The following is a 21,910-nucleotide window of genomic DNA, read 5'->3' on the forward strand; positions in this document are numbered from 1 at the left end:
GCTATCCCATCCATCTCACTTCCAGCTAGGGGAGCTTGATACTGACAGATAAAGAGGTGCTCTAAAATGCGGCCACAGCACAGCAAGAACTCACCGGACCGAAGTCAGCCTCCACCCACATGTTCACCGTGGTTCGCCAAGTTCGGGGGGACTCTCGCCTCGTCCCCCACCCACTGTAAGAGCCCAGAGCTCTACCGGCCTACAGCCATGTTCCCAGCTCCCCGGCATTTCCCAGGCAGGGTGCCTGCCAGCAGCAAGGAGCACCAAGCCCACAGTGTCACTGCCCCAGCACAGGCAGCTCGATGGCTCCACAGACAGCGTGGTGGCTTCTCAAAATTCAAGCAGCAATGGGACAAGAGTCCTTTTTTTTAACCAGAAGTAATCCATAATAAACAGTTTAAACTCCTGCTGTAGACAATCATCCTTTGGCAAAGCTTTAATACAAGGCTCTACTTATCACAGTTCATACTATCTCTTTGACTTTTTAAATAAAACTTCAAAGTAAAATATATAAAGAAGATCCAATTACACATCTTATAATAAACTATGCATGCATAAAGGTATGTCATAAAAACAACATAAAGCAGATTTATTCCAACACTTTAAAAGTTCAAGCTCTCGACAGGGAAATAGTGAAAGCTCAGGCTTTTGAAGAATTAAAATATATTTCCAGTGTTTCCACCAGCCGTGTTATGTGTGCTTTAATAATGTCCCAATACTGAAGCATAAAATCTCCATGAAGGATGAGCAACTTGATATTGTTCATTTTATTTTAATGTCTATGAAATTTGCATACTTCCTTATATTTTTCTATTTGTTAATGCCATAAAAATAAACATTTAAACAAAAATATATTTGCCATTCATCAATTTTTAGTACAGTTCATTGCTTCTCCAATGAAATGTTCAATATGGGATTCATTTTTATGCGTTATGATGTGTGTTTACATTTATGTGCTTGGTATTGCAAGAAAAAAATCCATAGGCAACTCAGTTTAAAATCCTGTTTTGTCACATTTCATTGCCCTCTCCAGACTGGAAATACATGCCTACAGGTTTTGATAGCTCAGAAAACATGCTCATATATATGTGCTATATATTTTCACTATGCATCAGTGATTGATAAAGTCATTTAAGGAAGTCTAATAAGTATTTAAAATAAAGTGTCTTCTGTAAGAGATTTCGGAAAAATATTCTACACACCCTTCCTCAATGAAGTTTGGGAAAATACTTAAAGATAATTACTTTCGCCCTTTGATTTATAGCTACCCTGTCTGAAAGAACTGAGACTAAACCATCCTCTCGATGTTATGTTGTTGCTGTCTTAGTGATCCGGTTTGAACAACTTGCTTTCTTTGATGCGTAAAGTAGCACAGAAAGCGGTATATCAAAACCCCTTCCGAGGACTCCACCCAAGCACAGACCCAGCGCCATCCACAAGCACATGCTCGCAGCCAGTTGAACACTCCTCCTCCCATGGAGCAGCTGAACCTTCCACCACAACATGCAAGAGCTGATAGAAACACACCAGCTTTTGCCAGCGCAGGTGCAGGAGAGGGAATGGGTCCTACCACCCACCCCTGCCATCCTCACTGCCCGGGGCTGCACCACAGCGAAAGCTCCCTGCTCTCCTGCCTTGCACAAGGCAGGCAGCTCAGCCTGAGCTCCTGCAGCTCAGCCAGCACTACGATGTGGATGTCACTGCCATCATCTCATCTTGCTCACACACCTCTAGTCAGAGAAGTACCAGCAAAACCACCCCATTTCTGCCCTGCAGGGAAGGTAACCTGTGTAAAGAAGTCCTTCACCACCATTCAGAAAGTCTCACTGTAAACAGCATCTAAGTCATAGAAAGCTCTTAAAGCTCCCTAGAAATAAAACCTCCTGGCTTCCGAAAAACACTGCCATCACTTGCCAGAGCTTGGACTTTCAACCCCGGCATCTGAGGATGGCACACCAATGCAGACACCATTCATCTGGTTGTTGCTTGTGCTATGAGACACATTAAGACCATCTGTTCACTGAGTCTCAAGGATTTCAAAGACCTGGAGGACCAAGGTGGAAAAAGCTTTCAGAGCTTTTGAACTGACCACTTAAAGTCTACCCCTCCACCCATAAGGCTTCTGTACAATAGAAACTTGATGCTTTCTTCCCCAGGACTAAAGAACACTCTACCAAGTCTTCCTCCCCACAGTTTTCTTCAATTTGTATTACCCTCCCTCTCCACCCAGAGCAAGGCTTCCTGCACAAAACCCAGGCACATCATAAGAACGTGCTAGGGTCATGAGTAGCTTCAGGGATAAGCAATTATTATTATTCCTCTTGGCCCACATCTCGGATTTTTTTTTTTTTTTAATCATTCTGTGATTTTTTCTAAATAGCACTGGGGAAAAGAAATAGCCTACTATTTACTTAAAAAACAGTTTTTCAACCAAATTAACAGGTCACAAAAAGGCATAATAGGCTCTCCATTCAAAAATGACAGCAGAGACAACTTATGCAGCACACAGTTTGAATTCATACAAATGTTGAAAAGCTTTTCTGTAACAGCTCTTATAAGCAAATCCTACACAAGTCTACACGTATTTTTCTTCATGCCTCCAAAACAGCACAGGTCAGCCTTAGACCAACACAGAGCACTTTCACAAGCACAGAAAACGCATGTTCTCAGTGCCTGGTGTCAGCACCTAATGGCAGAAGCTGCTTTCCCAAATTAGAAAAAAATGTACTTGCAAGTTGGCTCAGCTGTAAAACTGAATTTTCACTTAAACAGACATTGTGCACAGAGACCTGTTTCTCATGGCAATTTTCTATTACTCACTAAAGTCATTCTCAGACTGGCAAAACCAGCTTTATTGTCAGCTAAAAAAACCTCCCCAGTCTTTTTTCCTGTTTTGGCTGGAAATTCAAGCTTTTTGCACAGAAACACAACATTCAGTTGAGCTTTAGCCTCTAATCTGAGTACAGGGTTTTCATTCCATGCTCACTTTGAAGAGCTCAGTAATTATAGGGGAAGGAAAAGGCTGCTAAGGTTCTCCAAGCTAATGGTAGTTATTAACTAGAACAAGTTTACCTGCATCACAGCAGAAACCCTACGGGCGTTCACGCAGCACACACAGTTCATACTGCCAAGCAGCAGCACAGGTTAACGTGGGCACCATGCACGGCACCGCTCCCGCTGCGCCCCACGCACGCTGGCACGCTCAGCACCAGCAGCTGCCGCCATCACAAGCCACAACCAGCTCTGCACACCAGCTCGCCGCCTCTCCACCAGCACCCTTGAGGCCAGGTCGAAGCCAGCCCCCAGCAGGCAGGCGGCAGGGTGGTGGGCAGGGACCACCCTGGGGCCGGGCACGGACATGGCACCCGCAGGGGAGCATCCCCAGGCTCTCAGTGTGAGGGGCGCTCTGCTCAGATGGCCCCCCCCAGAGCGAGGCCATCCCAAGCGACTAATAAACAGGCACTGCATTATCCAGAGACCCCCTTTTGCGAAGCCTTTATAAAAGAAGGAACAAAAGAAAGAAAAGTGTTTCCGTGTTGCTTCAGGACAATCCCTGTGCAGCTGCAACTACCTCTGCAGAACAGCGCACGGTGAGAGCTAGCTCGGGACTGACCTGCATACCAGCCACTCTTACTAACCATTGCAACTTACTTTTAAAAGAGCAGTTTTCACTCCTCACCTTCACCCTTCACTCCATGTTTCCTCCAACACCCACACCGGTACTTCACATTTGCAAGTCAGTATAAAAAGTATATTTCCTACTCCTGAAAAGCATCTTTAATATGTGGATAGTGTTGGCAACAGGCTCCAAGCTCTGCACAACAGACAAGTTACTTCTGTGGAAAACTCCCTATGGGGTAGTGTAATCCAACCTATTTTTGTGAAGTTTGAGCCTTAGGAATAAGTAACTTCTGGCTGGTAAAAGCAGAACAAAGTCTAAAAATCAAGAAGAGATATGAAACTTTCATCACATTTGGTAGAAAAAGTTATTTTGACAGAAAAATTTTGGACTAGAAACAAGTCTATTTGCCACCTTTCTCCTCTGAGGAAATGTGTAGAGGTACCAGAATGAACTGTGCCCCAGTCAAAATTTGATACAGCAGTTTATGATGTTATAACCCCATCCTCCCCCTCTGTGATCTCTGAATATAACATAAAGCACAAAATCTCATTTCCTCACACCGCCTCCAGTCATGGGAGACCAGTGTTTGATGCCTTGTGCAGGCCTGTGGGAGTAGCAGCATCCATTCCACAGAAAGAAAAAGAAGTAACACTTTTCTGCTGAAAGAATGGAGAAGAGCAGAAAGATGCCCACGCAATACCTGCCAGTGCAAATCTTGCCATCGCTGGCGTCATGCCACCAGCTCAGACACGTGGCTCGTTGGGATTTCATGCAGTTGCACAATACCGATTTTCACAGCCCACCGATGAATTTCCTTCTGCTCTGATGCCTCTGATGCTGCAGGGAGATTCCTACGTACCTTAGTCCACTCATTTTTACAGCACAGCCACGGAAGTAGTGAAAGATGAACCAAGTTGCTCATGCTAACCGCCTGCGCAGTCTCTCAGCAGCCTCCATTTCCTCCTGCCCTCCCCCACCATGACTTGCTAGTGGGCTTGATTGAACCGATGCTGGTTGCAATACTTTACTGCCATTGCTATAACCTCATTTCCACACGTTCCTGATGTACAAACCTGTCACCACACCACTGTTCTGGATGCGCAGCATAGAGATGCCCAGAATTGCAGAGTTAAAAGAAAGTGCAACCGCAGACACCAGAAAACTATCCACTACTGTCTCTAGATTGAGGGATCTTTCAACAAGCTGAATCTACGACTTTTCAGCTCACACACCCAGAGTAATAAATCTCTGATAGCACAGATCATAGAGGCTGAGACAGTGAGATAGTAGAGGTCATCTACTCCCTACAGCTTTTCCTTCTCCTGTAGCACTCCTGTCTGAAAGCCTCCAGCCTGCTATTCGCTAGCAGCACCAGCACCCACTCCCATATGCAGACCTTGCTCAACAAGAACCTCCCTCCTCTATCAATGCCAAAACAGCCCACAGTGCCCTCTCATCCCTTTTATACATCCTCTGCCTCTGCAGTAACGCCCTGGACACAGCTGAACGCAGCCAGGCCCAGCCTCCACAGCACACCTGCAACGCCTGTGAAACTGCTTTAACCCTACGCCTGCCAGCAAAGAGCATTGAGCCAGCACCTCCTACACCACTTCCCTGACATTGGAGTTTGTGAAATTCCACAAGGAGAATGAGAATGCTGCCATTTGTCTAACAGCACACAGTTAAACCTTCACTGTCTCTGTATTTCAGCTTGGTCTTTATCAGTATATTAAAGCTTTCCTAATAACGTGGATGCCATTTTTCAGGAATACTAATACTAAAACACTAAGCAGCAGCATCTCTCCATGCTGTGTGGTCACCATCAATTGCTGCCCCATGTTGCATGAAAATCCCAGCCACAAAAATCACACCTGCACCGGCAGTCCCCAGAAACCAAGTGTGTAAGATACATATCGCCTGGTCCCCTAGGCTCCTATGGCATTATCAGCCCTGGGGCAAACCGGATATCAGAAGTAAAAGAGATACCCATATTTCTAAACAATGAGGTAATGAACACCTTAACAATGAGAAAAATACAGGTAGCACAAAGAGAGTTCAGAAATTGAGACAGATACCTGAAAGAGGCTCTTGTCTTAAACCTTATCTCAGTTAAAGGAAAACTGTAAGATTGGTAAAGCATAATATTTTATATTTATTTGTGCACCTATATTTATATTTTTATATATGGGTGAGAGGACATGTATACATGTTTTCAAGCACCTGTAAATATTACACACATGTAGACACATCCAGTCTATGTGTGGAGAACCCGCAGTTTATGGAGACAAGCGTTTGAAAATGAGGCATATCTTAACTGCTGTTGCCCCTGCTTCCTGAACTCAGGTCCCTTGTGCATGCTTTGCTATAACATGTCTGTAATGACCTCCTGATCTGCACTCTTTCCCTTCATGTGGTTCTTGTGCCACCACGAAGCACGATCGTCCCTCAGCAAGGACATCCTCAGCCACCTCAGTGGACCCCCTTCACAAAGCATGTGATCAATTCAGCCAATTGCAGTAATTAAAATTACTTGTGTTGTAGCCACGCAAAATGACACAACGACTGTCACCTGATAGTGAGCTGCTTTGTTGCCTTGAAAAGACTAGCACCTCTGCTCCAACCATGCCACTGGGTGCTGCGACCCTAAACTCACCCGTGTCCACCAGAGCCACCTGCGAGGAGTCTCCAGCCTGCTCTGCCCTGCACCGCTACAGCACATCCCACCTGCCGCCGCTGCCTGCTTCAAGGGTCCCAAAAATGAAAGTTATTGATACATTTTTCATTAAGAAGAAAAAGAAACTATAAGGGTTGTCTGACTGTCCACGCTCCATGTCAGAAATATTTAGGAAAACAAGACCCTCTCCAGATTCTGGCATATTCATTTCAGTGTGACACTTCAGGCATGATTTAACTCGCCCCTCCCACAACTTCTCTATAAAATCTCTCGCTCCAGTTGTATCTCAATCCTTTCTAAAAACCTGCTTCTGCTACAATGCCCACATAGAATATTTATGGTGGTTATTCCCCTTCTAACATTTGTCCTTAATTCACAAGCATCCATGAGCATAAACGAATGCTCCTGACCTGTGTGAAGGGATACCCTTGCTCAGTCAGGTCCACCACAAGCAAATAATGAATGCAGAAAGCTGACAAAATGGACAACTCATTAGCTGTGTGCACAGCACCCCACAGACCAATATCCTAAATTTGCCATTAACTCTTTGATTAAGCACATAACCGAATGAGGCTGAAGTAAAGTAGAAACAGCAAAGCCATGCTACTCAGCTGCACAGCCTCTGCCAACTGCACTGGAGGAAGTACTCTGTACGGTGCACTTTGTGTAACAGTTTGCAGATAAGCATGATTCAAAAAGCACCCATCAAACCTACTCTGGTCATAAAGACTTCACACAGGCGTAATTACCAACACATTGACCTGTAATTAATAAATCATCTCCCATTTATTTCTTCCTTTCTTTACCTAAGGCAGCACCTGATTTTCTCTTTCTTTCCCCCCAGACATGGACACTTGCACAGCAGGTAGCACCACAGCACTGCTTGCACTCAGTTGCAGGACAGGGTCCCCAGTCCCACTCACTGGAGTAATCCAGCTGGTGACCACTGTCTTCGCAGGACCCAGGCACTATCACGATCCGCCCAAGCCGCACTGAGAAGGGCTAAGCATACTTTTAATCTGATCAGCCACTGAAGAATTCACCACAGACCTCCAGCTGTCTCTCTCACGCTGATGGATGCAAGTGCAACTTCCCAACAGCCAGTCTGAACACCTGTCCGGTAACTATGTCCATGGGCTTGCCAAGCCTTTGCAATCACCAGTCACAACACTTACCATTACATTTTGTGTTGCAGAAATTAAATGTCACCTTTTTACAAAGCCAAGAAAATGTTACTGAGCTTTTCTTTTAAAACCAAGCTGTTGGCCTGACTGACATGTTTATCAACCTGCTCCCTACTCGCACCTTCTAAGGGGCCTGCGTTAAACAGTTTGCATTAAATCCAAGGAGGAATCTGCCAGCAACGCTTCAAGAACGAAGTGGCATGACACATAAGGATGCACAGCTATATAGAAGGCTGCTACCCTTTCAACATGTTCTTCTGTCTTCCAGGGAACAAGATTGTTCTTGACAGCTGTTAATAAGAACTGATCAAAGTAGCGGCACTGCTTCTGCACACGTCCAGGCAAAGACAGCATCTAGACCCGCGGACTGTGAGAGACGTGCTTTTCTGAAATCAAAGAAATACACAGCTCTGAAATTGCTGTCAGTCACCCAATTAATTTACTTTTAACTCTCAATCTCCCTCACTGTTTACTTGCACTTTTACTGCATTTCTTTCCGCATTGCTGGGAAAAATGTTCATATGCCATAGGAGATGACCAGTCCTAGTCATCCATCTAATACTTTTGTTTAATTTTTGTGGGTTTCTTCTAAATAATAAAAACAGTAGTAGTTGGGCTCAAGTTTCTGCCAAGTTTTATCCCAACGTGACTCCATTCAAGCAACCCAGAAAGCCCTTCAACAGCAAATGAAGAGCTGTCAATCATGAAGTACTATGGAAATTACATAGTTGGGTAGGGTTTGTAAAAAATATGCTGCTCGTTTTTTCTTTAAACGTGCTGAAGAGGTATGGCAGCTTTGTGTTGGCCCTTAATAGATACTTTTACCACCTGGATTATTGAAAATCCACATCCCATAGAAGACAGCAATAAGTATTGAGAGCCCACATTGTCCTTTGCAACAGAACCACTGAGAAGCAGCAGTGGGCAAATCCAAAAATAGGTCATTCAGCTTTTCCCCATCAGCTCACTGCAGGGCATATTGTCAGTTTAATTTCTTCATTTAGTTCCTTCTGCTTCCCATAACACTGCTTTCGAATCACAACAGTATATGGGAGTAGGATATGCCAGCTGGCTTAGCAATTTTCTGTACACACAAAACTCCTGCCTTCAAACGAGATTAACCTTCAAGCAAAATTAACACAGAGCACACAGTGTAGTGGAGGAGAAGCCACCAGCATACAGCACCTAGGAAATGGACGAACACAAGCTGTGCTTCATTCTGGTATCTCGTAGATTTGTATTAAAGTTTTCACTACGACAAAAGATTGTTTAAAAAAAAACCACGTGGAGAGGCATGTAGGTAAGCTTTTACGGGGGAAGGAGGGTCACATAGAAATGCATTGCCTACTGCCACTGCTAAAGAATAAAAAATGTGTCCTAAGCTTCAGGGTAAAACACTGAACTCAGTGTATTTGAAACATCAGCAGTGTTTCAGGAGTATGGTGCTATATTCTCTGAGTGCCTGTCCCAGTGAGGCTAAGCTTCCTTTTCTTACTCAGAATCATACTTTTAATCTGATAATCATTTTCTGCTTGGTAAATACAACCTATCTCTTTTTTTTTTTTTTTTTTTTTAAAGAAACAGACAATAACAAAACAACTCTTCATGACCAAACAGAATGACTGCACACTTGTTTTCATGGTTTCTCTAGTACCTTCCAGTTCCTTCTCCCAAGGCAAATCTAGGCCAAGCTCTTACAAACGTTCCCGGTTGAGCAGGGAAGAGCACGTTGATTCTTTATTGCCATCTAGTGATCAAAGCTGTTTCCAGTCACACCAAACTGGATTTCAAATCTGGAGAATTTTGAAACCAACGAGCGCAAAAGACAAAGGAAGCTCTCCTCAACCTGAACTTTGTGCTACCCTGCCCATACCCCTTACGGACCCTCAGACCACAGATCTGCAGGGAGTGTTGGCCACTGCTGCTTTCATACAGTCCTTTGTCTCTACAAATGAACAGGCCCTTTACCCTCTCACTAGAGCTCAGCCATTTAGAAAGCGGTCATTCTGCAAAAATGAACAGCCTTGTCCCTTCCTTTGGGAACAGGGGTCACCTTGCTGGGTGGGGTAAGCACAGCACCTCCGGGAGCAGGGTAACGCCTGCTGAGCTGTAACAGCCATTTCCTCACCCTGGGAGAAGGAGTTAGACTGTTTTCAGGTGTTTTCAAGACCCTTCAGAGAGTATTTTCTTTTGGCTCCTATCTTCTGGGGGCTCAGGCTCACAAGTGTCCCGCCTTGCTGAGGCAGACTCCCAGCAGCCAGCTTCCACCCCCCCCCCCCCCGCATAGGGCGCCGGAGCAGGCCGCAGGAAGGCCGCAGGAGTGCGCCAGTCACCCGACGCTTGGCTTGCTGGTCTCTTATCCAGATGCTGTTGTCTTTAACCTAGCTGGGAGCCTGAAGTTGTTAATTACCACATGACAACAGACAACATGCCAAAGTCTGCGTAGCCTGGGAGGACAGAGAGCCACGAAGTGCTGCTGTGCAGCCGGGGCGCAGGACGGGCACGCTGGCGAGGCAGCGCCTGGCCCTCCCCTGCTCCGGAGCCCAGGCCTCCAGCCGTGGCGTCTTCAGCTCATTCCAGTACCACCAACACCCACACGATGACACTGCAGCACACGTTTGTGAAATAAGCCCCGAAGTGCTTTTTAAAGGCGAGGAAATACCGCTTCTTTAATAAGCTAGGCATTCCCCCCACCCTCGAAAAAGCGGTTGTAAGGATGAAGCTGCCCTTATGCTGTAAGGCAAGTGTTGTGACGCTTTTCAGACAGGGCCACTTTGGTTCCCATCTCGCAGTACCAGGTGCAGCGCCACAGCTGACAGGGCCTGGGTCAGCCTGTAGCCACCTTGCGAGAACAGGGCTGGCACCAGCACCATCCCCTCCCCTGCCTGCTCCTGCCCATTTGTCATCCTGCCTGGTAAATTGGGCTGTTTCTGGGTGCAAAGCATTTTCTTGTGCATTTGGGCAGCAGAGCTTTCAAAGTGAGGGGAAAATGGCACCTTGCAGTAAAACTGTTCTGTTAACATGTTTTAGCGTTCATTGATGTCAGATGCCAAGCAGCAAAGGCTGCTCGACATGTTCACAGACATTGGCATAAAGCATCCTCTCGCTCTTCATGTTTAACTTTTCCACCATTGGACTCCATCAGTTCCCATTTGTGTATCACAAGATGAACATCCTCCATCATCCTTGGATGTGTCTGCAATCCCGAAGACTAAGCTGTTTGTGCTAACCCTAGGTTCATTGGTTCACTGAAGAGAAGGAAAGCAGTATTTAATGCTTTTTAATTTCACTGGGCCATGCCCTGAAAAACGCTAAGGTCTCAGCTCTCAGTGAGGGCAAGGGGAATAGGTGGCACTCAACATGACAAGGGATTCTGAATTCCTTATTTCCTTCTCTCCCCTGGGACAAACAATTTTAAGTAAGTTGCTCTCCCTGCTGAAGCAGGTTGAAAAAGTACATTCCTAAGGTAAGCTTACACTGAAATATCTGAAATGACAACAGCTGTTGAGACCCCCATCACTTCTACAGTTTTCTGGTGAAACCTTTTAAATGCCTCTCTTGATAAGGAATAAAAATCTGAGTCACTCTTTGTTCTTGGACCACAGTAGCAAGTTGCTTTTATTTGTCAATAAAGCTATTGCACTTCAGTGCCTTTTGCTAAAGCTGAGCTGAAGCTTCAATCTGAAGACATGTCTCTATTTCCAGACTTAATCATGAGCGCTGTAGAAAGAGTCTTCTGTAAAACAAAGACCAGTTTATGACCGTTTTTAAAGTTTCAGTTTTACAGCCTTCCTATGTCATCACTCAGTTGAACAATATAAAAAACCCACAAGGCAAGTCAAATAATCCATGTAATTACCATGTATTTACTTTTATTTCAAGACTAGAATCCTGTAATTCAAAACTAGACAAACCCCCTATTTCTCACTTTGGTGCTTTCCCTCTTTAATTTACCAGGAGAGGAAAGTTTTACAAGGAGAAGTAATACCTCATTTACCAAACCAAGTAGAAAAAGGACAGATTGAGAACAACTGCTTTCAGTTTCACTTAATTGATTGGACTGAGAGGAAACCATACTGCTTAGGAACTGAAAAGCAGAGGGGGATGTTAGCAAAGAGGGGAGTTACGATTCTCAGCCTGTCTGGGACAGGGTGAGGAAAGAGACTTACTTACTGGCTATGGATCAGTGCAAGCTCAACTGGAGGTATTGTCTGGCATAATTATATCAATGCTTCTACTGAATATGCAATTTTTACTATGGAGAAAAAATAATTTTACTTCTTGTCTTCTGAAACTATTCTTTTACTCTGCATTCAGTGTTGGAGCAGACAGACCTGCGACAGAACATTCGTTCTCTTGAAATCTTTTGTGCTGATCTCTGCTTACAGTAGGGAAGGTACTGCACTGTTCACAGTAGCATAATTTAAGAGGTGCAACACGTGTTAGTCCGAGTCAAGAGAGTGAAAGCATACAGGCTCTGAAGCAATGCTTGCTTAATGCAACCTCATGGGAGCTTCACTGTGTGTTGGAATCTAAAGAGCTTTGTGATATTCTGAGTATTAACTTTTCTATAGATGCACTTCCTCTGCAAAATATCCCATTGTTCCTATTAACCCAATATAGAATACTCCTGAATCACAGAATGTTAGGAGTTGGAAGGGACCTCGAAAGATCATCTAGTCCAACCCCCCTACCAGAGCAGGACCACCTAGACTAGATCACACAGGAACGTGTCCAGGCAGGTTTTGAATGTCTCCAGAGAAGGAGACTCCACAGCCTCTCTGGGCAGCCTGTTCCAGTGCTCTGTCACCCTCACAGTGAAAAAGTTTTTCCTTATGTTAATGTGGAACCTCCTGTGCTCCAGCTTGCACCCATTGCCCCTTGTCCTATCACTGGCCATCACCGAGAAGAGCCCGGCTCCATCCTCCTGACGCTCACCCTTTACGTATTTATAAACATTAATGAGATCACCCCTCAGTCTCCTCCAAGCTACACAGATCCAGCCCCCTCAGCCTTTCATCATAAGGGAGATGTTCCACCCCCTTAATCATCTTTGTGGCTCTGCACTGGGCTCTTCCCAGCAGTTCCCAGTCCTTCTTGAACTGAGGGGCCCAGAACTGGACACACTATTCCAGAAGGGGTCTCACCAGGGCAGAGGAGAGCGGGAGGAGAACCTCTCTCGACCTACTGACCACAGCCCTTCCAATACACCCCAGGATGTCATCGGCCTTCTTGGCCACGAGGGCACTTTGCTGGCTCCGGTCATCCTGCTGCCCACCAGGACCCCCAGGTCCCTTTCCCTTACGCTACTCTCCAGCAGGTCAGTCCCCAGCCTGTACTGGTACATGGGGTTGTTGTTTCCCAGATGCAAGACTCTACACTTGCCCTTGTGTATTTCATTAAATTTCTCCCCGCCCAGCTCTCCAGCCCATCCAGGTCTCTCTGAACGGCAGCACAGCCTGCTGGGGTGTCAGCCACTCCTCCCAGTTTTGTGTCATCAAATGACGAATTCTACTCTAAATTTCTGAAATTCTGCAGTACCTTTTTCTCCATGGCTTGATTTTTGTTTCATCCTAGCATTTTGAAAGATGTCAAATGTAGACATTTGATCTAGAAAAATAAGTAACAGTTGTATCAGAGGAGAATTTAGCATTATATTCAACATGCAATCATATTCAGTAGCGAGGGAACTGGGCCCCTTTGTTAGAAAGGAATGTACCTAGAGCTCCATGTCTGATGCAGCTGAGATATAATCATACTATTTGCTTAGCAGGAACAGTATCAGCCTTCAGCAAATAAGGACAGTTGCTGAAGACTTTCCAGGATTTCAGCTTAAAATTAATGACTTGAGTCACAGTTATTATTTTCCTAAATTTCAAGCAAGACTATAGGCAATGGATCTTGTTTGTGTAGATGTGAGCATAGTCAATGGAATGAACAAATTCCACATTTTACAGGGACAGTGTACCTACAGCCAACATGTCAAGAAGCTATGCAATCCAGAAATGAGCACTGGGACCCCAGACAGTGTGAAGATAAGTAGTGACTCTGGAGGCATGGCCCTTTGCATGTAGGAGCCCGAGTCTAATGCATCTCTTCTCACCTCGTGTTTCTGAAGGGTTGGAAATGGCAGAAGAATGTTGCAATGGGCACAGGTCACCAGTGTGTCAAAAGACTGGATGTCTGTAAGAGCTTGAGGTGATGTGGAAAGTCCACCTCTTGTGGGAGAGGGAAAGACAAGCTTTTTGTTCTTTGAGAGCTTAAGCAATGTTTTGGAGGCCAGTGGCTGGTCCCTTTCTTTTATTTTGGGACGGACATCCTTCCATGCCATTGCATTCTTGGAGGAGGAAGAGGGAGACAGGGAGGAAGAAGACTGTGGTGGATCACTGCTGAGTTTTGAAGTTGACTGGCCAGCAAGAACTTTTGTCAGATTATTGGCTTCACTGCATTTATTCTGTTAAAAGAGAACATGCATAATGAGGTGAAGATGAGCATTGTGATTTGCGACAGACATGAGTCACGGGGAGGGACAGTGGACACCACCTCTCGGTGATGCTTCAGCTGCATACATTGTATCATGAAACTACAGTCTGAACAGCCAAGACACACTGCCCTTTCTTACCAAATATACAGCTTTTCAGAGAAATAACCCGGCTGGAAGTTAAGCCACAAACCATTCTTTTGTTCAGTTTCAAATGTGCTTACCAGATGTTGGGCATACTGGTCATCTGGGAATGACTTATGGCACTTCTGACAAAGATTGCCACCAGTACCTTCAAAAGGAAAAAAAAAATGAGAGAAACTGCCACTGGTCATCTAGACAGGCTGCTCAGATCCGCTTATGGTCACTGGTTCTACAGAAACACAGAATACTGATTCCACTGCCCAAGAAGGAATTAGAGGTGTGACTACGTTTTGCTTTTGGCACCACTCAAAACCAGTCCACCATGTCTTCTCACAAACTTAAGGATATTTGAAATTCCACTCCAGCCCCATGTGTTGTGGCTCAAGATGTTTTGCTCCTACTCTGGCATAACTAATTCTGTTGCTAGGGTTTTTTGCTCTTTATAGTTTATTTTGCCAGCCACTGCACCTACTGATACCTGTTCTTTTCTGCTGAAAAGAATCATTGACAGGATTCATTAATTTTTTGTCTTGGCATGCTCTGTCCAATACCTTAAGCCTAATAAAGCTGTTCTCAACTTCAAGAAATCCAGGTATGCATCACTGGCTTTATATATGAAGTAGGAGGAAATTCTACATCATATTTTCTCCTGTGCAACAAACAGAAAGAGGAAGAAGTCCCACTGACTTTCTGAGAGAAGGAATTTCACTTCCAGAATACAAGGACATAAAAGAACATGGCCAATGAGCCACCAGTCGGTGGAACCACTCTGGCTTTACAATAACCAGCATAATAGAAAGCAACACTTGGCCCTTCCACTGTGTTTCGTTAAACAACAATCCCCTCCAGCCTGGATTACTGAGAATTGTAGAGAAGGCAGGATAATTTTCATTGAGATTTAACAGAGTTGACCTCGTCCATGACAATGAGGAATTTCGCTTACCAGTGGGGCCAATAAACGTTGCACTAGTGGATGCTTCACTGCTTTGAAAGTTCACATCCTTATGATAGGACAGACCATTGTTCTGACAAATAGCTTTATGTTTGTTCTGGTCTTTGTACATGATGTATTTGTTACACTCCCAACACCACTCTGTTCGGCTGGCACAGGCGTTCAGGTGTTCCTCCAGCTTGTTGAAGGGCATTTCAAGCTCACAGATATTGCACTTCATTGCTCGTTTGTGGCATTCCTTGGTCTGCACATGAATAGAGGAAATTATTGCAATTTTTTTTTCAATACTAAAAGAGAGTGAGAGCAATGAGTGACCGTTTAAGAATGCCCTCCTTAAGGGGTATCTAAGCAACCAAATGCAGACTTAGCTGTACTAGGAGTTCACCTATCTAGGCTACCTTTAATTTAGGATGATTTAGGCAATATAAGGCAAAATGAGAATCAATAGCAGTGAAGATGTTCTGTGTCAGTACAGGTTAGCAACAGAGCACAAGTCCACCTAAAAATTCCAATACTTCAGCTACCACCACCAAGGGAAGCCTGCTGTGCCTTCACTGCTTTGGTCCCTTGAAATGGTTAGACTATACCTGGCATGGACAGGCTGCTCTCACTTCCCAGCCCCTGCCAGTTCTTTTGTGTATCTCCCCCTTAGCTGCTTCCTTGATTCTTGCTTTGTATAACCACTCCTTTGGAAAAGCAGGTAATATGAGTGTGGGGGCAGGACGGAAATGTCTTTGAGAAGCCCTCAAAGAACATCATCTTGAGGTGCCAAGGATGAGAAAGTAAGATTACCTCTTGGAACAGACTGTCTCCTCAAAACTGGATGGGCAACCACCATAGGATATACTTATTTATAAGGGGGAAACAGTATGCCAAAACACTGCAACTGTTGAGAGGTTTAAGTTTCTTCATGTTCCAGGACAGGAGTCAGGGATTTACATGTTTTTGCTGTTGAACTCATTAGCATGGCTCTTGGTGGCTGCTCAAAGGGGTCAGCCTAGAAGCTGCACTCCATACTTACCCCATGATGCTCCAACTGGTATTGCTGCATGCTTTGGTGACAAAGATTACATCTGACCTGCAAGCAAAACATACAGCAGTTAATCGGGAGCATAGGAGGGTGGTTAGTGCTTTCATATATCAATACAACTTCAAGCTGCTGAGATAATCTTCCTGTCGTTTTCATCCCAATCATCAACAAGCTGTTGGTGAATTTTTGTTTCTCTGTCAGGCCTGAGCTGTGTTGATGAGATTTTGAGGAAAACAGATGTCTGATGGTTCTGCAGCAAGCTGTCATCCTGTGCAAGGATCCAGTTCTCAAAGGTGCCAATGTGAAATGCAAAGTCTGATGTGAAATAGAGTGTTTATTCAAAATTTTGACTGAGGTTTAACTTAAAAGTGTAAGTCTGAGATTCAGCTAGTCTAAATTATAATAGCCCCTCTGAAAACATAGGAAGTATGCTAGTTCTCTATAGGTTTGCCACAAGAGCTGCTCATGTGTTCTGTTAAGTAACTGAAATAAATGGAATTGCTAAGACAATAACACTAGTAAGACAGAATAAAAAGCCTTGTCTGTGTATCCATGCTCCGACATAGTACCTCTAGCTACAGGGTTCTTAATGCTATACTAAAAATGCTATTGCCTTGCTATATGAAGAGCTGATCAATTTACTCTGCCAGTTCATTTTTGCTAAAAAAGTGAATCACAGAATAGCTTGGGTTGGGTGCATTGATGTCATAGCTTTGCACAACCAAGGTTTATGTCAGGTCAGGTACTGTCTGTCTTTCTCTAATCAAATCATGTAACTTGCATGCCCTGGATAATTCACAAGCACTAGGAGCATGTATCCATACCCAACCTGTAATTTGTATTGCTGAGGAAACTGAGATACCACAGTGGAAGCTTTATTCTCTTAAGCTGACTGTGCATAAAATCAAAAGCTGCTGTAACCAGGCCTGAAGGATTATATCAGATCCTTACAGATTTTCTGGCCAAACAATTACAGAAATTCAAATCTAGTTAATATAGAGTACAGTACCATGAATATACTACTTTAGGGTTGGCAGAGCTTTTTGCTGTTTGCAAGAAAGCCCTGAAGAACGTGGAGCATTCCTCACCTGCTTGTGTGCTTCTGTTTGATGGTCTTGCATATCCTTTTGGGCAACTGGTTCATCACATTCTGGGCAGAGAGTGAGAAACCGCAAGCAGTGGGCCTCATGGAGGGGGAAATTGGCAGCAGACACATCTCGTTTACTACCGAGTGCATGAATGGGAAAGAGAGAAGAGTAAATGAACTGGTGTGGTGGGTTGACCCTGGCCAGCAGCCACACATCCACACAGCTGCTCACTCACCACCACCCCACCACACGCACAGTGGGACAGCATGGGGGGAAATAGTAAGAACAGAAGTGAGAAAATTCGTAGGTTGAGATAAAGACAGTTTAATACTTGAAGGAAAGAGGCGGAGGAAAAAACCAGTGAAGTAAATGACATCACTCACCACCTCCCACATGATGCTGCTTATGCCCAACCAGCCTTTGAACAATAGCCACCCTGGAAGCAAAAAAAACTCCAACAAACTCAACCCTATTCTTCTTCCTCTAATGCAGTTTTTATTCCTGACCATGAAGTCATACAGTACAGAATATCTCTTTGGACAGTTTAGGACAGTTTAGGTCAGCTGTCCTGGCTGTGTCCCCTCCCAAGCTCTCCCTCACCCCCAGTGGGTGGGCAGAGTGGGGAAAAGGAGAAAACTTGCACACTATGCACACTATGCAAGCACTGGTCAGCAAAAGCCAAAACACTGGTGTGTTATCAATACTGTTTTGGCCACAAATACAAACACAGCACCCTAGGGGCTGCTATGAAGAAAATTAACTCCATCCCAGCCAGAGTCAGTACAACTGGTTACAATTCAACTAGTTCAAACCTAAAAACTAGAAATAAGTATTTGTTTTTCTGATTCATCTTAATGAGACATTTAGAGACTGGATTGTTACTCATTCTGTTCTGCCATATTACCAGGAATACTTCTGAAAGGGACCGCGCAGTTGCTGGAGGCTCCTGGTTTATTTGTCCAATTGTCCAATTGTTTCGGGAAAAGCTGCAGCTGTTGTTTACATTGCTTACAGATGTGGGAAGAAAAGAAGGGCCCCTGTTCTGAGTGTCATCTAAGGCATCACAAAATTTACAGCTCTTTGGCTCCCAGCAGACCAATTTGAGGTAGCCCAGCCCAGCCAAGCAGCTGCTCTGCTCAGATGAAGGCTGCCTCTGAGCTGAGACAGACAGATGTCACCACACTCAGTGGGTTCAGGAAGAGCCACTTAAGCTTACCTGGGAAATCACTTATTTTATTTTAATAACTGGTGTGTTCACAACATCAGTGACAAGAATTGAGATACAAGTCAACAGGGCTCGGATAAGACCTCCTGAAGAAGCTTCTAGCTGCAAACCTTGAGCAGTGTAAAACTTCCACTGCTCCCCTTGAAACAGCTTCGGGATGACCAAGGTGCACAACAGCTGATTTTCTGACATCCTCTGCCAGCAGGGCCTGGGACCCTGATCCCATGGGACCCATCTTAGGATGTCTGCCTCACTGCCCTCACTTCAGGTTCAGAGACATTAGCGTGCCAGGCAACAGGAGGTGAGGGGTACCCCTGTCATTTCAAAGCCTTTACTGCGGTGGGCCCAGGACCCTGCGGCAGGAGGTACTGATGCCTGACACAAGGGAGTGACGGTCCTTAGGACATGGCAGCTGGAGGTAAGCCATGCAACCTTTCTGGCCCACAAGAGTACAAAGATTGCCTGAAAGGACACACACATTTCCAGCTTTGATACTTCAAGGACGTGTGTGAGGCAGAAAACCTGACGCCATTTGGGCTTTCCGCACTAGTCTTTGTTCCAAACTCTGACATCATGTCTGGGCCACAGAATCAGTCTGCCCAACATATTTGCTGGTCACTCAACGTGGAGGGAATGGCCAGGATGAGGCCACGTAAATCATGAACAGCCCAGCCCCAAGACAGAGCAGCCACAGCAAAAAAGCCTTAGGGCAGTGAACTCTTCTAATTTTCTTAGAGAAGGTAAGTTGCCTGAAGGAAATCTGCTTTAGACATGAGGAGAAGCTTGTCATGATCATGATGGATAAGCAATAGAATGGATTTCCTGTGGGAATGTGTCATCTCTGTAACCAGAGTTATTAAGAATTAGTTAGAGGCATCTACCAGAAGTTTTAGGCAAAGTAGGTCTGCCAAGGAGTCTGATCAGTGTGCAGCAACTGCTTCATTCGAAGCATCCTCTACAACCTTTTGGAATATAATGCACAGGCTTTCTTTGTGCAAGACTAAGCATCAGTTTTCCTTTGTGACCAAGTAAAATTAAGGCTGTGCTCATGTTTAACCTTTCTAAGTTTCACTCTTCTTTTTTTTTTTTTTTTCAATTGCAGTACTTCATAGTCTTTGTTCCTATAATTTTCCCAGTGGCCTAGTTACTAGTTGAGACACACCAAGCTACGCCATCCTCATGGCCACTTTCAGCCTTCTATTCTATGAAAGATGGCCAATTACCCTGAAAAATTAATATTTTATCACTTAACTGCAAATATAGCAACAGAAAGAAACATCAGCCATGGGGGAAAACTGAGGCAGCTGCTGGATTTGGTGTGGTCCATGCACTGACCCCTCTGCCAGATACTGCAAAATTACCCACAGTGGTATTATGTAAAAAGAGAACATGCAGCATGGGAGAGGGCAGTGGAAGAAACCTCTCCACAGCAAAGTAGCAAGAAAGCAGCAACCTGGAAATAGGAAAATAGTACAAAATATTTCCATTTACTACTCAATGGCTAGCGTACACCCCTCCTGTCGTGTAGTTCTTCCTCTTCTGCCCCTGTTACAGGAGACCTAGATAACATTAAGGAAAATCCTAGAAAATCCTGACACTTTGTAGGGGTGGAGAGGGAGAAAGATCTCTTACCAATTTTTGCAGAATGTGGTCTCTTCTGTCATTATTTTTCTTTTTGTTCTGCGGGATATCGTTTCTTCTAAGAGGAGAGAGGAAAAAAAAACGAAACTGAAACCCTCTCTTGCAATAACTCCACCCCAAACAGCTGCTTAGCCAAAAATCCTTTAAAGGAGAAACAGCAGCATTGCCGGACATGTATTATGTTTAGTGCAAGTTCCACATACAGATTAGTTTGCTAGTTCGTAGAGAAATGTCCTAGTTTTGGCTGGGATAGAGTTAATTTTCATCTAGTGGCTGGTACAGTACTGTGTTTTGGATTTAGCAGGAGAATAAAGTTGATAATGCACTGATGTTTTAGTTGTTGCTAAGTAGTGCTTATCCTAAGTGAAGGACTTTTCAGTTTCCCATGCTCTGGCAGCAAGGGGGTGCACAAAAAGCCGGGAGGAAGCACAGCCAGGACAGCTGACCCGAACTAGCCAAAGGGATACTCCGTACCACAGGACATGATGCTCAGTACATAGACTGGGGGTGTTGGCCGGGGGGGGGGGAGGCGTGCGATCGCTGCTCAGGGACTGGCTGTGCATCAGTCAGTGGGTGGTGAGCAATCGTACTGGGCATCACTTGCCTCTCCTGGGTTTTATTTCTCTCTCTTTTTGTTCTCTCCCTTTTCATCATCATCATCATCACTATTATTATTATATTTCCATTATTAAACTGTTCTTATCTCAACCCATGAATTTTACTTTTTTCCCCTGATTCTCCTCCCCATCCCCCTGGGAGGGGGAAGGAGTGAGCAAGCAGCTAGGATTAAACCACAATGAGGAACTACAGGGTGTCAGTTTCCTTCTTTCCCAAATAAGTTTAATTTACAGTAGCTGGTTTATGCAGCAGGCAGACTTGGTGCCTGGAGCTGCCTGAAGCAGTCGGGGCCAGAGGAACACCTCTGGTGAGGAACCTCCCTGGCTGACACAGCCCGCCTCTACCCCCCAACACCCAGGCGCATCACCACTCTCCCACCCACGGCAGGTGCCCACCAAGGAGCCGAGTGAGCCCACAGCTCCCCGAGGAGGGAGGCAGAAGGCTGGGCCACCATCTCCCCTCCACGCCTGGAGTGGCAATGTCTGTGGGGAGCCCTTGGACCCCATCGCCCTTCCCGCCCAGCACCTGGGCTGTGAGTTGGGCCGGGGTCGTAGACCCTGCCCGATGTAGAACAATGAGATACAGGGGAGATGCAGAGAATATGAACTGACCTTCTCAGTCCGCAGAACAGGGACAACAATGTTAATTCTTCTATTTTGCAGAGGTATTGGGAAGAATTGTTCACTGGTATTTGCATAATGCGTTGTAATGCCATACACAACAGATGTCCCAGATGTTACTCGGAAATCGGTGTGGTTCATTTCCCATCTAAACAAGCCCCTTCTGTCCCCCATTTTTCTCTGGGAAGGATAAAAGGAGAAGAAGAAAAAGGAAGCCAAATAAGCCATTATTTAGACCTGGGAATAATGAGTGTTTATCTGAATTTTGTAACACAAATTATGTAATGAAGCAGAGAAAAGGCTTTTGAACAAATATGTTAATGAGATGGCAGCTAAGGGAGAGGTTACAGAGTTGCCAATTCTGAATCAAATTTTTTAACATTATTTTCTTTTGGTTTTTTTTTTCTTTTGTAGCCGTTACCCTGCACAGCATTTGAATGTGCTTTAGGGCTTCATGCAAACTATACGGGAAATAGTAATTCTAGGTCAAGAAAGGCTGATCAGCAGCAAACACTGACTGAGAAAACCCCACTGACTCAAAATTCATAATGAGCGCTTTTATGTAGAAAGTTGTTGGGCACAGGGATTGTACTGAAAGGACTGTTCGTTCAGAGTCTCAAAAGCTTTTCTT

The 21,910-nt window shown here is 44.8% G+C and overlaps 1 protein-coding gene across 1 annotated transcript; it reads right to left on the bottom strand.

The window, feature by feature from the left end:
• Nucleotides 1-11,090: 11,090 nt before the first annotated feature.
• On the bottom strand, nucleotides 11,091-20,094 carry XAF1 (XIAP associated factor 1). Its single transcript, XM_009953596.2, has 8 exons — nucleotides 20,033-20,094; nucleotides 17,176-17,311; nucleotides 16,079-16,135; nucleotides 15,049-15,301; nucleotides 14,186-14,253; nucleotides 13,584-13,934; nucleotides 13,022-13,090; nucleotides 11,091-11,216 (listed from the first exon to the last, which is right to left on the bottom strand). Exons 1-7 carry the CDS (start codon nucleotides 20,062-20,064, stop codon nucleotides 13,049-13,051), a joined length of 939 nt encoding a protein of 312 aa, XP_009951898.2. The 5' UTR covers nucleotides 20,065-20,094; the 3' UTR covers nucleotides 11,091-11,216; nucleotides 13,022-13,048.
• Nucleotides 20,095-21,910: the final 1,816 nt, after the last annotated feature.

The sequence above is a fragment of the Leptosomus discolor genome, chromosome 18, assembly GCF_034619465.1.
Source record: "Leptosomus discolor isolate bLepDis1 chromosome 18, bLepDis1.hap2, whole genome shotgun sequence".
Lineage (NCBI taxonomy): Eukaryota > Metazoa > Chordata > Aves > Leptosomiformes > Leptosomidae > Leptosomus > Leptosomus discolor.

What these genes read in the sequence shown, in the direction of transcription:
- XAF1 (XM_009953596.2), bottom strand. Translation starts at nt 20,064, where the DNA reads ATGACAGAAGAGACCACATTCTGCAAAAATTG. An exon ending in ACCAGTTGGAGCATCATGGG is followed by an intron (nt 15,302 to 16,078) that starts GTAAGTATGGAG and finishes ATTCATGTGCAG; the next exon opens with ACCAAGGAATGCCACAAACG. An exon ending in ACCAGTATGCCCAACATCTG is followed by an intron (nt 13,935 to 14,185) that starts GTAAGCACATTT and finishes CTCTTTTAACAG; the next exon opens with AATAAATGCAGTGAAGCCAA.